Below are 16,296 nucleotides of genomic sequence, written 5' to 3'. Positions count from 1 at the left end.
CTGTTAGGCTGGATGCGTTCCTGAAACGCCCTCTGCCTTCCCCACCCGGCAGCATGTGGCGCTACCACCGAACAGGCAGGAATCACGGGCAGGACAGGAAGTAGCTGAGACTGAAGGAGCGAGTCTCCCTGGCCGACGAGAACCCCAGACTGAGGGCTCTGGGGCCACTTCAGGCTTCAGTCCATAGCCGAGTTCCTTCATAGTTGATTATCAGGAGGGAGGACAGGAGTGATGACAAAAATGGGGGAATCCTCAGGCCCCTTTATCCCCTTGCCCAGGGGGCGGGAATCCCGTTGTTCTCCTGTGAAAGTCTGTCCCAAGATGGAGTCTGTCACATGAGCACGTCACTGGCGCAGGCCTGACTCAGTCCTTCTCAGGCAGCAGCCTCCGCTTTTGTGCTGGTCTGAACGTTCACAGCAAGTCTCATCATGTGTGATTGGCACCCCCGGAGGTCAGTGAAGTGCTGCCATTCACTTGCCTAGCGGCCCTGTCGAGGCTGTTCCCCACTCCGGCACAACGAACGCAGAAGTTGGGGGTCTGCAAGAACACTCCAAACCCTTGTCTGCACAGGCTCTGGTCCCGAAACTCCCCCCCCCCCCCGAATCCTAATACCCATATTTTGGGGACTCTGCTGCCACCATCAAATGCTTTGAACCCACAAACAGGGCTGGACACTTGAAACCAGCCCCAGGGGTACCCCAAGCTCTTTTTCCCAAAAGATCTTGAAAAATAAAAGAGAAAAACAAGCTACAGGCTCTGGTGGCTGACCCCTTAGTCAGAGGCATGCAGGTCCACACAGACAGACCATCCTAGAGGTGTTTAAGTCTCAGCTTTACAAAGCCATGGCTGGGTTGATTTAGTTGGGATTGGTCCTGCCTAGAGCAGGGGTCTGGACTTGATGACCTTCTGAGGTCTCTTCCAGCTCTATGGTTCTATGATTCTACATTGGATAGATGGAAAGAGCCACCTTTTGAGACTGGTACCAAGGCAAAGTCCCTGGTCTGAAGCCTTAGTTGGAAAAGGAAGGAAGGAAGGAAGGAAGGAAGAAAAAAACCACCCCAAACCCTAAGAAGCTCAGGGTATGTCTACACTACCCCGCTAGTTCGAACTAGCGGGGTAATGTATGCATACCGAACTTGCTAATGAAGCCCGGGATTTGAATTAGTTCGGAATGGCTACGTAGTTTGAACTATCTAGCCCGTGCCGTGTGTAGCCGCGCGGCACGGGGTTCGCACTAGCCGGCTTTTAAAAATGGCGGCGCCGGCTTTATGCTAATGAAGCCCGGGAAATTCAAATCCCGGGCTTCATTAGCAAGTTCGGTATGCATACATTATCCCGCTAGTTCGAACTAGCGGGGTAGTGTAGACATACCCTCAGACATTAGTTTGACATCCCTAAAGAAGGAAAACAATAAATCCTGAGAGACGAGCTAAACTTTTCCCTCCTTACACGTTATAAGAAGTCTGTTTTTTGAGGAAGAACGGCTCTTGCACAAGAGGGGGTTTTGCAAAACAAGGGCTGCTCGTTATTTATGCAAATGGGGCGCGGCGATATTCCACGCCAAGCTTCATTTGCATAAGCTTTTCCGCAAGACGGCTATATTGTAGATGTAGCCTCAGTCTCAGCTACTTCCTGTCCTGCCCGTGATTCCTGCCGGTTGGGAGGCAGCGCCACACGCTGCCAGATGGGGAAGGCAGAGGGTGTTTCCATGAGGGCCCCGCACTCAATTCTTTCCACACGGACACTGTGGGCGGCTAGAGCCACTGGGCCCATCTGCTCAGGCCCAGGATGGAGGATGGAACATGGGGCATGTCCTCCAGTCACCCCTCTGCTGCCCTCCACACGGGATCTGCAGGGCTCTGCAGGTTTCTCAGCCAAAGGCAAGTCCGCTAAGTGCAGCGGCCGTGAGTTACAGGGACCTGTGGTGCCCAGGGGATGGGGGAACCCTTGGCACCGGGTGAGGCTGCTCAATCAAAGGTCTCAGGAGGCTCCTTCATGGTCTCCAGGCCCTGCCAGCCCCCAGGGAGCGAGTGTCTCAGGGCAGCTGCCCAGTGGAAATGCTCAGTCCCTACAGGCTCTGCCCCTGTTCATTGCAGACCCTCGGGGAGCCCCCTGCCTCAGCCCAGCCCACAGCCCTGCTGCTGGCAGCCGTGAAGGCTCTGACGGCCCCCGCCCTGGAGAGCTTTCAGGCGGCGGAGGAGGCGCTGAGAGCCACCGTGTCCCAGCACAGCGCCCGCATGGAGCGAGTAAGAGACGCCCGGCGAGGGGCAGGGGCGTGTGGGGAGAGGGGCTGGGAGAACTGGCTCTGAGGAAACCGGCCCTGGGGCACAGGGTCCCGGTCTGGCAGGTCGGCTCAGCCCCTTTCCATTCGGTGCTGGGGTGGGCAGGTGTTTCCAGAGCTCTGTGCGCTGGAGCTCAGACACGTCCCTGGGGCCAGCCCAGCCCCACGGCAGGTGGGTCACAGCCCAGCCCTGGAGCGCGGCACTGACAGAGTCTGCCGAGGGGCCGCCACGCTGGGCTCCCGGAGCGGACGGGGTTTCCTCACGTGCCCTGCAGGGCCCTTGTGTGACCCGCCGGTGCAGCAGGAACCATTTGGCTTTGCACTTTGCCCCGGTGCCTGTGACATGTGATACTGCTGCCCAGCCCCACCGGCTCCGGTGCCCCCCCCTGGGAATTAGACTGGTGCAGGGAGGGCTCTGCCCGAGTCCATTTCTACAGCCCCTTCCTAGGAGGTGTGAGCATCAGTCACTGCCCTGATCAATTGAGCTCCATCGCCCTCTGGGGAGGCAGGAATTCTACCCGCGTGACACACGGGGACCTGGGACCAAGAGCGGCTCAGTGACTTGGTGACGTTCCTGCCCTTCTCCAAGCGCCGTCTGCCAGGAGGGGTGACCTGGCAGGAGGCCGCTCTTCAGCAATCCCCCCCTCAGCTTTCTGGCTGCCTCCAGGTGGGAGACGTCGTGGGAGAGATTTTGACTTGGCTGGACGACGTCAAGGACCCCAGAGCCAGAAGAGCCGCGCTGGGAACCGTCGCCCTGCTGGCTCGCGCCCACCCCCAGGACGTGGTTCCAGCCTGTGTGGCCCACGCGCCGCCATGGGAGAGGTAGGGAGAGGCTGTTATCACCTCAGCCCCTGATTGCCCCTCCCCTCCTCCTCCAGGGCAGAGCGCGGGAAAGGCCTGGCAGGCCACAGGGATGGAGCCAGCTCCCTGCTGGGCATGGGGCTGTCCCTGCCTCCTGAGGGGAGATGCCCAGGCCCAGCCCCTTGGGAACCAGCCCCTCCCCCTTCCCTGCCCAGAGTGCAGACGTGACAGGTCCCTGGAGAGTTCCAGCAGGCTCCTGATTTCTGTGGGTCACCCCCCTTCCCGCCAGCTCCACCAGAGGGGCAGGACCAGGCTATGGGGAGCATCCCTGGGCCGTGACTCCAGCGTAAATGTCACCGAGCAGCCTTTGGTGCAGGCTGGGCTGGGTGGTGTCACGCTGTGCGCAGCCCGAGGGCAGTTACTGGAAGCAGCAGCACAGACTGCAGGAGAAATGAGGCCTCTGGGGAAGGGAATAAATGAAGAGCTCATGGAAGGGACTCACCTGCCTCAGCCTCCCAGCCCCCGGGCGTCTCCTCTAAGGGCCCCCTTTCCCGCTGGCCTTCCCAGCCTCTCCCTGGGGACACAAGGGTGGGCAAGCAGGGACGCTCTGATTTCGGTTTGTGACCTTGCAGAGGTGCCAGGGAGCTGTGGAAGGCCTTGGGGGAAGAAGCACAGCTCCCCCGGCACGTGCTGCACCAGCTGCTGGACAAGCTCCGGAAGAGCCACCGGGAGGAGAGGAGCCGCAGCGTGTCTCTGGCCGTAAGTGAGACTGGAGCTGTCACGTAGCGAACTCGCCACCGAACACGGAGGCCCCTCACTTGGAGCTCAACCCCGTCTGCGTCCCAATGCTCCAAATCAACCCTGCAGCTCCCTGCACACGGGGCTTAACTCCCTGTGCTCCAAATCAACAGGGCAGCTCCCTTCACACAGGCCTAGCAGCCAGAGGTGTGTTAGAACTCCTGGTGGGATTGGTGTGGAGGGGCAGGGGGACCCAGGCCACCCTCTCCACCGGGTCCCAGTGCACCCTGTCAGCGTTGGAGTGGGGCACCACTAGCTGGGTGGGGAATCCAGCCGAAAGACGCCAAGCACCCGGGGTTCAACTACCCGCCCTGGGCTGCTTCCTGCCAGCTTCTCTCCCATCCTGAGCGCCGTCTCTTTCCTCCAAACTGGGGCTTCTGCTGCGGTTTCCTGCTGACTGGTGATGGCGTCTGGGTGCACATGCGCTTCTCCTCGGGAGCCCCAGCGGCACCTCTGCCCCCGTAGGCCTCAGCCCTGTCTGAGCTGCTCCACCGGCCTTTCTAGCTACCTCCAGCTGGAGCCCGCCCAGCACGCCTGTGGGGGTGCAACCTTCTCTGCTAGGCAGCCAGGCTTCACCTCTGCAGCCCCAGTGCAGGGTTGGGACACCACGTGCCAGGGCTGATCTCCGCTCTGAGCACAGAACGTGGGGACCTGCAAGAAAACTTAAAAAAAAAAGATTCACACAGAGCAATTCAAACCAGCCAAAAGTAAAGAAAAATACCCACCTGACGACTAGATTCCCTTTCCCCCTTTATTTACTCATGATCTTTTCTTACTTCATTTCATTTCCATACCCAAAGTGCAAAGGGTAACGTCTGAGCAGGTAATTTTCCATAGAAGGTGGGGAGAGTGTTCCACGTTCCCATACACAGTGATTTTTATGAACCCCAGAGAAGTGAGCTGCCCCTGTGTCTGTGCCAGGCATAGCACTCCCCAGAAAGAGAGCCAGAGACCCCAGGGAAAAGACCTGCCCTTGCTGGGAGGTTTAACCCAAATAAGAACAGTTGGAGGGTGAGTTTGTAAGAGGCTCGAGTGTGTGTTAAAACTACGGATGCGTTTCTTCTTCTTTGACATTTGTAATTCACTTTGCTCTGCCCTTTCTCACTTGCAAACACATAAATCCCACAGCTTGTGCTTAATAAAATCACTTTTGTTTCCTATCAAGCATTGTGTAAACAGTTGTGACCTCAGACCAGAATAGACTCAATGTCTGTATAGCTCTGGGGGCGGGGGAGGGTCTCTGCTCTGTGCCTCGGCTGGGGGAGACCAGGAGACCTGGCCCAGCAGGACAGTGTAGCGAGAAGCTCTTGAGTGCCAAGAAGCGAGTGTCAGCGGCTTTGCCAGCGCTCTGGGAAACGCCCCCAAGGAGTCTTCTGTGATCGCGCCCGTGACACGGATCCTGCCGGGGGCAGGCAGGAATGGGCGCAGCGACACCGCCCGGTGCCCCTCGCTGAAACTGTCTCCCTGCTTGAGGACTACGTGGCCTCAGAGGAGCCAGGGAAGCCAGACCCCAAGCCGGGGCATCTGAGAGAGTCAAAGAAGCAGCACGGTCGGGGTCCCTCTAACTGGGGCAGGAGGATTCGAACCCGACCCGGCAGAAGTTCCCATTGACCCTGGTGAAGTAGTTTGGGATCTTGGGGGGATGTTCTCCAAGAGCAAAGGAGTGACCCACCCCTCCAAGGCCTGGCAACAAGGGGCAGACACAAGCCAGGGAGATGGTCAATCTCAGTGCTGGCCCCAGGGGTCCTGGTTTGAGATCAGCAAGGAACTTAGATCTGGTGGCACCCTTCTAGAAGAGCAGCACAAGCCATTAGTCTACCCTCCTGCTAGTGGGCTACGCTGTTATGCTTAAACGAAGCACACGAGATCTTTTATGGGGGAAAGGCAGTACGCCGCATTGATTGAGAATACAACAGTTGCTTATGCTTTTCAAACACACACCTACACACAAAACATCATGCATACACAGTTCTGCCAGATGATATAGTTACCAGTCCAGAGTCTGTGTCCATCTAGTGGCCAGGTAGATTGAACACAGGGGGGAGCAGGGCCTTGTCGGTCGATCGATCCGATACTCCTCTCCAGATAGTGTGGCAGACGAACTCAAAGTTCCATAGCAAAGCACCCTGCTTTATATATTCCTCCTTCTTGTTAAAATCCATGGATCTCGCTCTGTCCGCTTGTGACCGGAATGTTATCTTTTGATGTGAGTGTTCCCAGAACATCTCTCGAAGGTTCATCCTGTAGTCAGTCGTCCTTTCGGGGGGCTTGCTCCGCTCTAAGGCTCGTCAATCTGCCAATTATCCCATCTTCTCATGAGTAGGGGTACTCATTGATAGTTATGGATGACTCCTCTGCAGTCAGGTTGTCTCATTCTCTGTATCGAGCTTAAGCAATGGAGGGGAAGAAGCACACTTAGTTTTTACTACAGGCCCAGAACACACAAGCAGCCCTGCACGATGGGGGAGTGAAAACGAGGACCTGCAAACCATGAGCTGCTGGAAAGTCAGTCGCCGGGAGCAACGTGGGGTCTGGACTGAAACTGCATCGACCTCCCGGCATCGCCCCGGCTCCCTGCTGCTTGTGGCACTGGAGTTACTCAGGCAGCAGAGGGATCGTGGGATGCCCTGTACATGCGCCTAGAAGTTTGGGTCTCCTCATGATGGTGTCGCCCCCTCCGGTCAGGCCTGGGAAGGCGAAGGGCGAGGGCTAGGCCATGGAGAGAGATAATGGGGAATAATGTCAGCCGGACTCTTCTGATCTTTCCAAGAGGTTCCCTTCTGCGCCCATTCTAGCAATGGAAGACGGGTCAGGGGCCATCACATCTCCCCTCCCGCTGAGGAACTAACCCTCCTTCCTCATAAGCCACAAGGATGTGAGAAACGGCACCAGCATGACAGCAAAATGCCCTGGGAGCGGATGGGAGGTGGGGACAGCTCAGTGACTTTTCTGTCTCGTTCTGACTCCAGGCTATGGACACGCTCTATGAGATCTTTTTCCTGTGGGGATACCGAGAAGCCATCTTGCAAATGTTTCCCCACTTGCTCCTCCTCTGCGTCAGGCAGGTGCAGCACGTGCTGGACCTGCGCCTGCCAGGGACCTGGATGGCCAGCCAGAAATCCAGCCCTGAGGGATCCAGCCGCCTCAGCCCCTTGAGGTAACGGCAGTAAGGAAGGGGAAGAACAGATTTGATCTGCTGCACCCGCAGGTCACACACGGCCCCTGCGGAGCCCAGGTGCAGTTCTGGGCAGGTCTGTCTGGGGGGAGCGGTGCTGGGCACCCGTGTGCTTGTGATTCACGCTTGCTCCTCTGACCCCGCCAACAGGCCGGCTCCTTCCCAGCACAGGCAGGGACCACGTCAGTACCTCCCAATGCGCCACCTGCCGAAGTGTTAGGGCCTCGGCCCCACAAGGCACCAGCCCAGGGCAGGGTCGCCAGAGCACATGCAGAGAGAGCAAGGCCGGCAGCACTGGGGCCCGGCCCGGCAGGGGGGCCGTGTCACAAGCAGGCAGGAGCAAGAGGGACCATGAAGCTGATTCCGTGTGGACTCCCCTGGGGGGAGCCGGGGAGCACGAAGGCACCTCAGCTGCTGCAAACGGGCAGAGTTTTGCTCCCTCGCACCAAGTAAGGATCTGGCCCATGTGCCCAGTGACCTGGTGCCGGCCCCAGCGAAGAGTCAGGTGTTGGACCATTGGGAGCGAGGGCACCGAGCATCTGCAGAAGCTGCAGTGTCGCCACCTGCCAAAACCTCAGTGAGCCCCGACAGGGTGCTGGGTCCATCCCGGGGGAAAGCGGCTATTGCTGACCATGCCTTGTGCCCCAGGCCTTGAGCGGGTTGGGCTGCAGTAGATTTCTGACACCAGGATTTTTTTTTTGAGTTTAGCACATCCCTGGAGGCCGTGAAGACCCTCTTTTCCATGCCCAGATACTGGAAGGAATTTGCCAGTATCCAGTTACAGCAGGGCTGGGAAATGATCGCCTCCCGCCATCACTTCTCCCGAGGGGTGGGCTTGATCGCAAGGTAGGAGTCTCAAGTTTCCTCTTCCTGCGGCCTGTCTGGGCAATGGGAGTTGGGCGGGAGATCCTCCTCTGCCCCAGCCGGCCCTCTCAGCCCCGCAATGGGGGAGGGACTGTCTCTCCCTTTGGTAATCCTGGGGACTTTCCCTTTGCTCTTCCAGAACCATGGTCGAGCACCGGAACCCACAGGTCCCTGTGGTTCTCAGAGAGGCCATCGCCATCGTGCAGAGTCGGGAGGAGGAGGAGGCGCTGAGAGAAATCGCTCTGACTTTCTGCACCGAGGTGAGAGTCCGGAGTGGCCTGGCACACGTGGGCTTGTGCAGAGCAGCTCAGACCCCTCCTGGGCCAATAGGTGCTGGGGCCCATGGCCAGCGGTTCAGCAATCTCACAGCCAGCCAGCTCCTCTGCCCACGCAGATACTAGTGGGACTGGGCAGAGTGGAGGGGGGCAGGGTGAGATTGCTCCTGGCTGGATGCACCTCCCTGGGACATGTGACAAGAGGAGATGTTTCTCCAGCACCCCAAGCCCGGGCCTCTCTCCTCGCCTTCCCCGGGGGTTTCTTTTTCCTCTGCCACAGCGCTCTGCCCAGGACGCTTAGCGGTCCCCAGAGAGTCCTCTGTCCCTGGAGTTCATTAGGTGCTTGTGGATTAGTTGCCCTTCTAGGAATGGACCATTTCAAACACCAGCCACTGGCTCCTTCACGCCAGGGATTTTGTGCAGCAGAAAATGGCCAGTTGGCAAAGATGATGGGGCAGGCACAGACCAAAGGCAGATTTCTGCTCCTTAGCCTGATGCTGATTTTCTCTTTCCAGTTTCTCCAGAGTCCTTCCATCCTCAGCACTGTCACCAAATCAGACCTCCAGGAACACCTGATGGAATGGACCCGAGACAACAACCCTGCAATACGGAGGCTCTGTCTGCGAGGCCTGGCCAGTGTTCTCTTCTGGCCGGGGAAGGTGAGGGCACATCTCAGGGCTTGCTGGGGTGACTGCTGGCCAGCCAGTGTGGGGAACAGCAGTGCTCTGTGTGGCTGGTTTGGTGCCTCAGAGGGAGGGCCCCAGTCGTGGGCTGGAAGTCGCCCTGTCTCTGAGGAGTTTGCCTTTGACTTGCCTCTCAGTGGTGCCCTGGGGAGCCCCGATCTGACACCAGGGGACCGAGGAAGCCTGTGGTGCTCCCAGCGCCCAGATCCTGGGGTGCGATACTGAGCAAACCAGGCGCGAGGGGGTGTCCCTGCTCCCAGGCAGAGCATGGTCAGTGTAGGTGGTGGGGAGGCAGGGGCGGGTGAGACTGCTGCGGGGCCCAGGGCAGCACTGCAGGGCCCCGGGCAGTGAAATTTCACGGGGCCCCTCCTTTGACTCGGTGCATGCGCGGGGCCTCGGGAAGCGCGGGGCCCGGGACAGCCGCCCCGCTCGCCCTGCCCTAAATCCGCTGCTATGGGGCGGGGAAGGAGACTCAGGTCGTCGCTCAGGGCAGTGGGGGGAGGGGAGTCGGGCAACAAAGCCCAAACTTGGCAACGGCAGAGGAGTCGGGGGGCGGGGTCAGAGCTCGGTGGGCGGGGCCTGGAGCGGCTCTCGGCAGGCGACAGGGCAGGCTCTGCTCAAGGGCCAGGGGTGCAAAGCACCTGGCGGAGCGGCAGGAGAAGGACTTTCTCCCCTGCTGGGGGGCTGGGCCGTCCCTGGGGTCTGGCCGATGGGGAGGGAGGGTCCAGCCCCTGCCCCAGGCTGCGTCCCAGGACAGTGGTGAGCTGCCTTCTGCATTCCCACAGGGGCAGTTGTTACGGGCCCAGCTGCCCGGGACCATCGCCATGTTCTGCGCCACGGACGCAAGGACTGTCCTGGAGGCCATGACGGAGGCGGCAGACGCCATCTACCTGCTCGCCGGGGAGGGGCTTGGCTCCATCTCCCAGGACATGGCAGTCAGCCTGCGCCCGCTCATTGACCACGTAAGGCTGGGAACCCCAGAGAAGCACATTCCCGCTCCCTCCTCTCCCTGCCGCCCTGGTATGTCCCTGCCCAGCCCCTTCCCCCCTCAGGCCGGCCACGCGGCACCCAAGGGGGCCCCTGCCAAGGGTGGGGCGTCTCTGACGCAGCCTCCTCCCTGGCAGAGCCCTTCTGGGCCAAGCTGAGCGCCAAGCTCCCAGCCCTGCTGCAGCCTCCCCCCCGAACCTCCTGTCCCCAGATCCTCCCCCGCCTGCTGCTGCTCCCCAAGGGGGCAGGCGTGAGCGCTAGGCCCCAGGGCCCTGGGAGGGGAGCCCAGAGCAGCCTCTGTGGCCAGGGACACGGCCCGGCTCTCACCGGCTTCCCCGCCCCACGTGTCCTTGCCAGGAGAGGGGCAGTGTCCGCTCAGCCGCCATTTCCCTGCTGGGCACCATGCTGAGCGGGGTGAAGGACCCAGACAAAGCGGCCGTGCAGCAGGAACTCACCAACTGCCTGCTCCCGCTGCTGCTCCACCTGGCAGACGAGGAGCAGAGCGTGATCCTGGTAAGTGCCGCGCTCGGTATTTCCAGAGAGCAAAGCGCCAGAGTCCCCTGGGCCCCACCCGTCTCCAGAGCCCCTGCCCAGCCAGGGCCACTGGGGACGTGCAGGGGCCACAGGGGAGGGCCCCTGGGCTCAGACCCTTTGGGGTCCCAGAGCGGCCTGGCGCTGCCGTTGCCGTCTCTGCGCAGAAGGGCTGAGCTGTGGAGATCCCGTCCGGCTCTCACCAGCCAGTTCTCAGCCCCTCCCCTGAGCAGCCTCCCTTTGGGAACAAGGGGCAGGAACCTCCCCTGGCAGGGAGAGCAGGAGCCCAAGGAGCAGGGAGGAGGGGACGTGCCCCAGATGCTCCCTCTCTCAGCGAGTCCCCTCGCTCTCCCCTTGTGCTGCAGAGCTGCAAAGTGACCCTCTTCCGCTGCGCCGTGTTCCTCGGCTGGGCCAATCGGAAGAGTCTCTTCTGCAGCCTGGCCTGGGACGGCTCCTCGCAGCTCTTGCCGTGCGTCGGGAAGTGCCTGGTAGGTGTGTTCTTTGGGCCCGCAGAGCAGTGAGTGGGGAGCTCAGAGAGACCTTTCTAGCCCCACCCCCCGAGCACCCAGGGGGTTCTCCACCCAGCTCGTCACGCAGGGACATCAGAGGCAGCCCCTCCTAGAAGGGCTCCCTTGGGGTCCTGCCCCTTTTGCTTGTGGGGGAGGGCACAGTGGCTGTGCACCCTACTCCTGCCCTCCACTCCCCTGCTGCCCTGCAGGCCCTGTGGGGTTAGGACACTGGGACTGCTGGGCACTGTCTGCATCCGGCCCTTCCGAGAGGGGCAGCTCCATCGTCTGGGCTCCTACTGGCTCTTGCCCTGCCCTCCCTCTGAGCTTCAGCAGCCCTGGCCTGCCCGCTGTGGGCAGATCACGTTGTCTGCACTGAGCATTTCTCCCTGCTCTGTTCCTAGATGGAGAATAACGAGAGGAACGTCCCCAGGCTCCTGTTCCAGGCCTTAAACTATCTGGAAAGCTCCCAGCCATCCATCCGACATTCTGCAGCCCTGTTCATCGGTAAGCAGAGCAAACCCACGTGAGCTTTTCCCGTGCTTCCTTCAAAGCTGTTTTTCCACTTCCCACTCCGTTCTCTGGGACCAGGGGGAATTTTCACTAGTTTCATTGAACAATCAGTTCAATAGGTTACGATGTTATCACAAACATGCGCTGCCCACCCCGACAGTCTCATCCAATCGCATTAATGGTTCTAGTCTCTCCAGCCTAACCAGCATCTCTTCCTCCTTGTCAGTTCTGGGCTTTCATTGTCTGTCATCCCGCTGAGACACATGGGCACAGACAGACATAGCCCGGATCCGATATGTTTTCTTCTCTGCTTGTCTGGTGGTGAGCCTGGGCCAGGCAGAACTCAGCTTTCCCAAACGTCCCCCCTGCTGTATGTCTTTCAGTGGGCTTACAGCAAAATTAAGTGTCTCCCAAGCACAACTTAGCTTTTTGGGTCACTTGGCTTAAGAGCTGCATCACAATGCCAGTGGGAGGAGGGAAGAGGAGAGCTCCCTGCAGAAGTCGTAAGGACACTGCACATTTAGCATTCTGGGGACACGTCTGTTTGAATTAATAAAAAATGAACATGAACCGAAAGGGGTTTCAGGACAAGCATCAGCCAGCAACTCAGGAGCCTCCTGCAACTGCAAATGTGAAACATGGATATAACATGGAAGAGTTAGTTGAATAAAATATCAGCCCTATTGTGTTTTTGTGTATGATTTAGTCCTTCCCATCCCTAACATGCTGCTTCAAGGTCTGCAGCTTAACACTGGTGATCATGTGCTATTTCCTAAATTAACAGAAGTCAGGTTATCTACCAGAATGACACACAAGGTGCTCTCTTAGCTGGTGTAAAATGCTACTCCCAGCTATAAATTACTATGTGTCACTGAGGAGATTTGCACTAGTGTTTGAGGCAATTAGAGAAGTAATACCAGTGGGAAACTTGATTTAAATCAACGCACCCAGCCTGACAAGCACCAGAATCCGACAGCGGGGATCTGCGTGTGCCAGAATTCACATTTACTGCAAGCTGGAGGGAGCCACTTTGCCATTTGGTCCCTTCCAACTTCTCCTGCCCACAACTTTTTGGCCACATCTCCAGGAAACCAGCAAGATGTAATTTCAGTCGCCTTTGCAATCGGCCTTTCAGTGACTTCTGGGGCCAGATGCTTTCTCCCATGTGCTTCGCGCCACATCGAAGGGCCGGGTATTGAATTTCCCAATGGCTGTCTTGTGGGAATAGCTGTATCTTTAGCAATTTTCAGGGATGATGTTGAAAAGTCCTGAGCTCCGGGGTATTCCTTGTCTGTTTAGGAGAGACCATCCACCATTACCTCTACCTGTTGGCGGAGACAGTGAGTGCAGATGGCATCTTCCGCCTGTGTGAAGGTAAGGAAACAGCTCTGGGCGTTCGGGCATCTGTGGGCAGTATGAGGCCTGAACACAGCTGCCCCAGTGTCTGTCTCTGTCTGGGGACAGTGCTTAAGGGGGAAGAATGGTCTTGCTGGTCAATGTAAGAATGGGAGTGAGGAGATTTGAGCCACCAGGAGCAACTCTGTGCCTCACCTTCCCCACCTGTAAAATGGGGATAAGAACACAAAGGCTCTCAAGGGAGGCCGGCCAGAACTGAAAATGACTAGTCAGTAGGAGGAGGAGAAGGATTCTTACCCTCTGTTACAAAAAGTTCCACCACCTGCTCCCCTCCACTAGAGAGGTTGTAGGCCAGGGACCTTCACCCAGAGTTGGGTTCTTGGCTCCTAGGCCATCCCGTGCGGCCCCCAGGAAACACCTTTCCCTGCCACCTCTAGAGCACTGAAGGCGGTACAAATGCACAAAGGATTCGGTAGAAGTTAGGAGCCGAAGCCCCTTTGCGGCTCTGCACCTAAATGCCAGAGTTACGGTTGCTGTCGTGTTCCCGTGGCAAAGGCCATTGGGAAGCAAAGGTTTCCCAGCCACCTGTGACAGCAGCTCTGTGAGGTTTCCAACCCATTTCCTCTTTCTTTCAGCTTTCCAGGAAGTGCCTTTAAGATCAGACAGGACCACAGCGATCGTCCTGAATGAACATTTTAAGTGGCTGCAGAAGCTTACGAACCTCGTGTGGGGTGCGTTTTGATTAGGGAGCGGCACCGACACAGAAGGACTCTTCATCCTGCCACGGTACGTACAACAGACGGGAGGAGCTCTTTGGAGCAGGGGCTGGGCCGTGGGCTGGGTATTCACAAGGGACATCAGCTCCCGTAGCAGAGTCCAGCCCAGAGACACCTGGGAAGACGTTCCAAGGCTCTCACAAAGCCGGTGCTGACCAACGCAGGGTCAGACACATGGAAAGCAGAAACGTGAATTATTCCTGTCTGTCTGAGATGGGGATGGGGGGAGGCTTAGTTGTTGGAGCAGTGGCAGTGGGGCCTAGTAGTTGGAGTGGTGGCGGTCGAGCCTAGAGGAGCTAAGAGCAGGAGCCAGAGCCAGGAGTCAAGTGCGGGCCTGGAACCATCTAGGAGCAGGGCTGGGAGCTTAGCTGGACTGCGAGCCGGGCTGCGCTAGGACTAGGGACGAGGCCGGAGCAGGAGCAGGGCTGGAGCAGGCTGAGGCCTGGGCGGCCTGGCACCACTCTCAGGCAGAGGAGAGGGCCAAGCCATGAAGCGACACTGAGCAGACTGAGTTGCTGGTTCTCCTCGGAGGTGCCGATGCCTCTTCTGAGACTCACCAGCCCAGCTCCTGCCTCCTGCATTGGCTGGAACCTGACTCACGACAACTCAGCCCAGCGTGGGGCTTCCTCAGGCTTCAGTTCAGGGAGGAGTCGGCCCCTCGGAGCCGGGCGACAGATTCACCCTCCCCTCTGAGGAAACCAGGCCCTGCTGTGGCGGCTTGACAAGGCCCTAATAGAGCCTGGGGCCTTCCCTGCACGGGGCCAAGCGCACTCCACAGCATTAGCCACGAGGGGAGCGAGGGGATGGGGGGAACCTGCCCTGCTCCAGAGTCTCCCCCTTGACAATTGTGCTCTTCTCATCTGTGCTCCTGCCCTTTCTCCTCTGGCAGACACCGGCTGAGCCCACCACGAGCCCGGCCTGGCCAGAAGACCAAGCAGCTGGGACACCAGGAGGATGCGGAAGAGGCAGAGCTGCACGTGACGGGGAACCAGCCGCGCAGAGGCCAGGAGCCGTTCCGCCCCCAGGCCAGAGGAAGCCGAGCCCCTCCCCAGCCCTGCGGTCTGGTCTCCAACGTTTGTCTGGCCCGTCACCCCAGGACACAGCTCACAAATCACCATCAGACCCACCCATCTCCGGGCCCTTCCCACCGGCCTCTGCCCATCTGGGTGGGTTCTTCTCGTCGCCCATCGGCCTTCCCACAAACACCAGTGTGGGACCACGCTCCTGGGGGGACTGGGACTGCGCGCGCACTGGGGTCCGCGGTGGGGGGAGGGGTAAGGGTTGTGTCCACTGTGGGGTCCGCGGTGGGGGGAGGGGCTGGGGCTGCCCAGCGCTCTGGGACTGGGGTGGGGAGCTGAGGCTGTCTGGCTGCTCTGGGGTTTGTGGGGATGCCAGGGAGCCAGGCAGCCTGGGGGCTGGGGTGGGAGGGTAGAAATCTGGGGCTGGGCAACCACCAGTTTGGGGAGGAGAGGGCAGGGCAGGGCCAGCAGCCTGGTGGGCATGGGGGGGCGGAGCCTCGGGAAGAAGGGGCGGGGCTGGGCTCTGCTGTCCCATGTGAGCCGTTCGCTCACTGCCCATGACTCCCACTGCTCTACCAGTCGGGGTAGTGGCCCTGGAGAGAGGGGACTTGCCCAAGCACCAGACGTGCTGTGCTCAGGTGCTCTGACTCCTGTGACCCCTGCAAGAAACCCCCACAGAGCCCTCTGCCCACAGGGGCGGGTTTCACTCCCCCTTCGGGCCATCTCAGAATAGACACGGGCACCAATCAGAGCAGGCCAGGCCCGGAGACCTAGACCAGAAGCCCTCGATCTCTGGAGCCGAACAACTGGCCGGCTGGCAGCATCGTCCCAGCGATCCCACGGCGACGCAGCGAGGAAGAGGTGGTCTCGCTCCAAGAAGGTGTTTTTCAGGAACTCTGGCCGAGGCCTTTGGGCTGCGCCACCTCGTATTGGTGCCCGAGTCCCTTCTGCAATGAGCGAGGGGGTGAAACCCGAGGCAATTGGCAGAGGCCGTGTGGGGACTTCTTGGAGGGGTCCTGGGACCCTCTTGCGGGTTTTCTCCACGTGAATCTGCCTCGGGAATGGATTTCACCCGTTGGAGACAATTGCAGGCCAGGACGCATGTGGAATTGGGTAACGGGACCCCTCTGAGGACTCCTCTGCCCGCCCCCCACCAGTCACTGTGGCCCCTGCCCTCAGGACCAACGAGGGCGGGGGGGGCCGCACCAAATAGGGGAAGTGCCGTGGTGTGAGGATCTTCCCTCAAGAGGGTCCTGGGACCCCTCCAAGGAGTCTCCCCTCCGTCCTCTCCCAACCAGGGAGGGTCACCCCCCCCCCAAGTCCAGCTGAGAAGGGAAACATGCATCAGTCAGAGCAGCTAGTGCCCGAAGGCCTAGGCCAGAAGCCCCCATCTCTGGAGCTGAGCGGCCGGCCGGCACCATCGCCCTGGACGTCCCTGCGCACGACTGCGGGAAGGAGCCCGTCTCGTTCCCAGAACTCAGCGCCTGGCCCGTCGGGCTGCACCTGCTCTGACTGGTGCACGTTTCCCTTCTGAGCTGGCCTGAGGGGGGTGACCCTCACTGGTTTGGAGGGGATGGTGGGGAGATTCCTGGGAGGGGTCACAGGACCCTCTTGTGGGCTGGACCCCGCAACACGGCACTTCCCCCATTTGGTGCAGTCCCCTCCCTCGATGGTCCTAAGGGCAGGGGCCACCATGACTGGTGGAGGTCGGGCAGAGGAGTCCTCAGAGAG

The 16,296-nt window shown here is 59.6% G+C and overlaps 2 protein-coding genes and 1 long non-coding RNA gene across 3 annotated transcripts; all 3 read left to right on the top strand.

The window, feature by feature from the left end:
- Nucleotides 1-2,722: 2,722 nt before the first annotated feature.
- LOC142823277 (uncharacterized) lies at nt 2,723-7,031 on the top strand. Its single transcript, XR_012898550.1, has 3 exons — nt 2,723-3,103; nt 3,715-3,841; nt 6,850-7,031. It is a non-coding gene; the product is annotated as an uncharacterized LOC142823277 (long non-coding RNA).
- Nucleotides 7,032-7,749: 718 nt separating this feature from the next.
- LOC142823084 (maestro heat-like repeat family member 5) lies at nt 7,750-10,022 on the top strand. The gene is made up of 4 exons (XM_075913374.1): nt 7,750-7,901; nt 8,059-8,179; nt 8,710-8,853; nt 9,663-10,022. The coding sequence occupies exons 1-4, from the start codon at nt 7,798-7,800 to the stop codon at nt 10,020-10,022; spliced, it is 729 nt and encodes a 242-aa protein (XP_075769489.1). The 5' UTR covers nt 7,750-7,797.
- Nucleotides 10,023-10,232: 210 nt separating this feature from the next.
- Nucleotides 10,233-15,786, top strand: LOC142823265 (maestro heat-like repeat family member 5). Its single transcript, XM_075914129.1, has 6 exons — nt 10,233-10,377; nt 10,761-10,883; nt 11,306-11,408; nt 12,714-12,788; nt 13,406-13,556; nt 14,436-15,786. Exons 1-5 carry the CDS (start codon nt 10,267-10,269, stop codon nt 13,510-13,512), a joined length of 519 nt encoding a protein of 172 aa, XP_075770244.1. The 5' UTR covers nt 10,233-10,266; the 3' UTR covers nt 13,513-13,556; nt 14,436-15,786.
- The last annotated feature ends 510 nt before the right edge of the window (nt 15,787-16,296 follow it).

Source organism: Pelodiscus sinensis, chromosome 32 (assembly GCF_049634645.1).
Source record: "Pelodiscus sinensis isolate JC-2024 chromosome 32, ASM4963464v1, whole genome shotgun sequence".
NCBI classification, from domain to species: domain Eukaryota; kingdom Metazoa; phylum Chordata; order Testudines; family Trionychidae; genus Pelodiscus; species Pelodiscus sinensis.
The sequence above is the reverse complement of the archived record's forward strand: the minus strand, read 5'-3'. Positions and strand labels throughout refer to the sequence as shown.

Coding starts and splice junctions, on each gene's coding strand:
- LOC142823084 (XM_075913374.1), top strand. CDS start 7,798: ATGCCCAGATACTGGAAGGAATTTGCCAGTATCCAGTTACAGCAGGGC. Junction 7,902..8,058: donor GGGGTGGGCTTGATCGCAAG/GTAGGAGTCTCA, acceptor TTGCTCTTCCAG/AACCATGGTCGAGCACCGGA. Junction 8,180..8,709: donor CTCTGACTTTCTGCACCGAG/GTGAGAGTCCGG, acceptor TTCTCTTTCCAG/TTTCTCCAGAGTCCTTCCAT.
- LOC142823265 (XM_075914129.1), top strand. CDS start 10,267: ATGCTGAGCGGGGTGAAGGACCCAGACAAAGCGGCCGTGCAGCAGGAA. Junction 10,884..11,305: donor CGTGCGTCGGGAAGTGCCTG/GTAGGTGTGTTC, acceptor CTCTGTTCCTAG/ATGGAGAATAACGAGAGGAA. Junction 11,409..12,713: donor TTCTGCAGCCCTGTTCATCG/GTAAGCAGAGCA, acceptor TTGTCTGTTTAG/GAGAGACCATCCACCATTAC.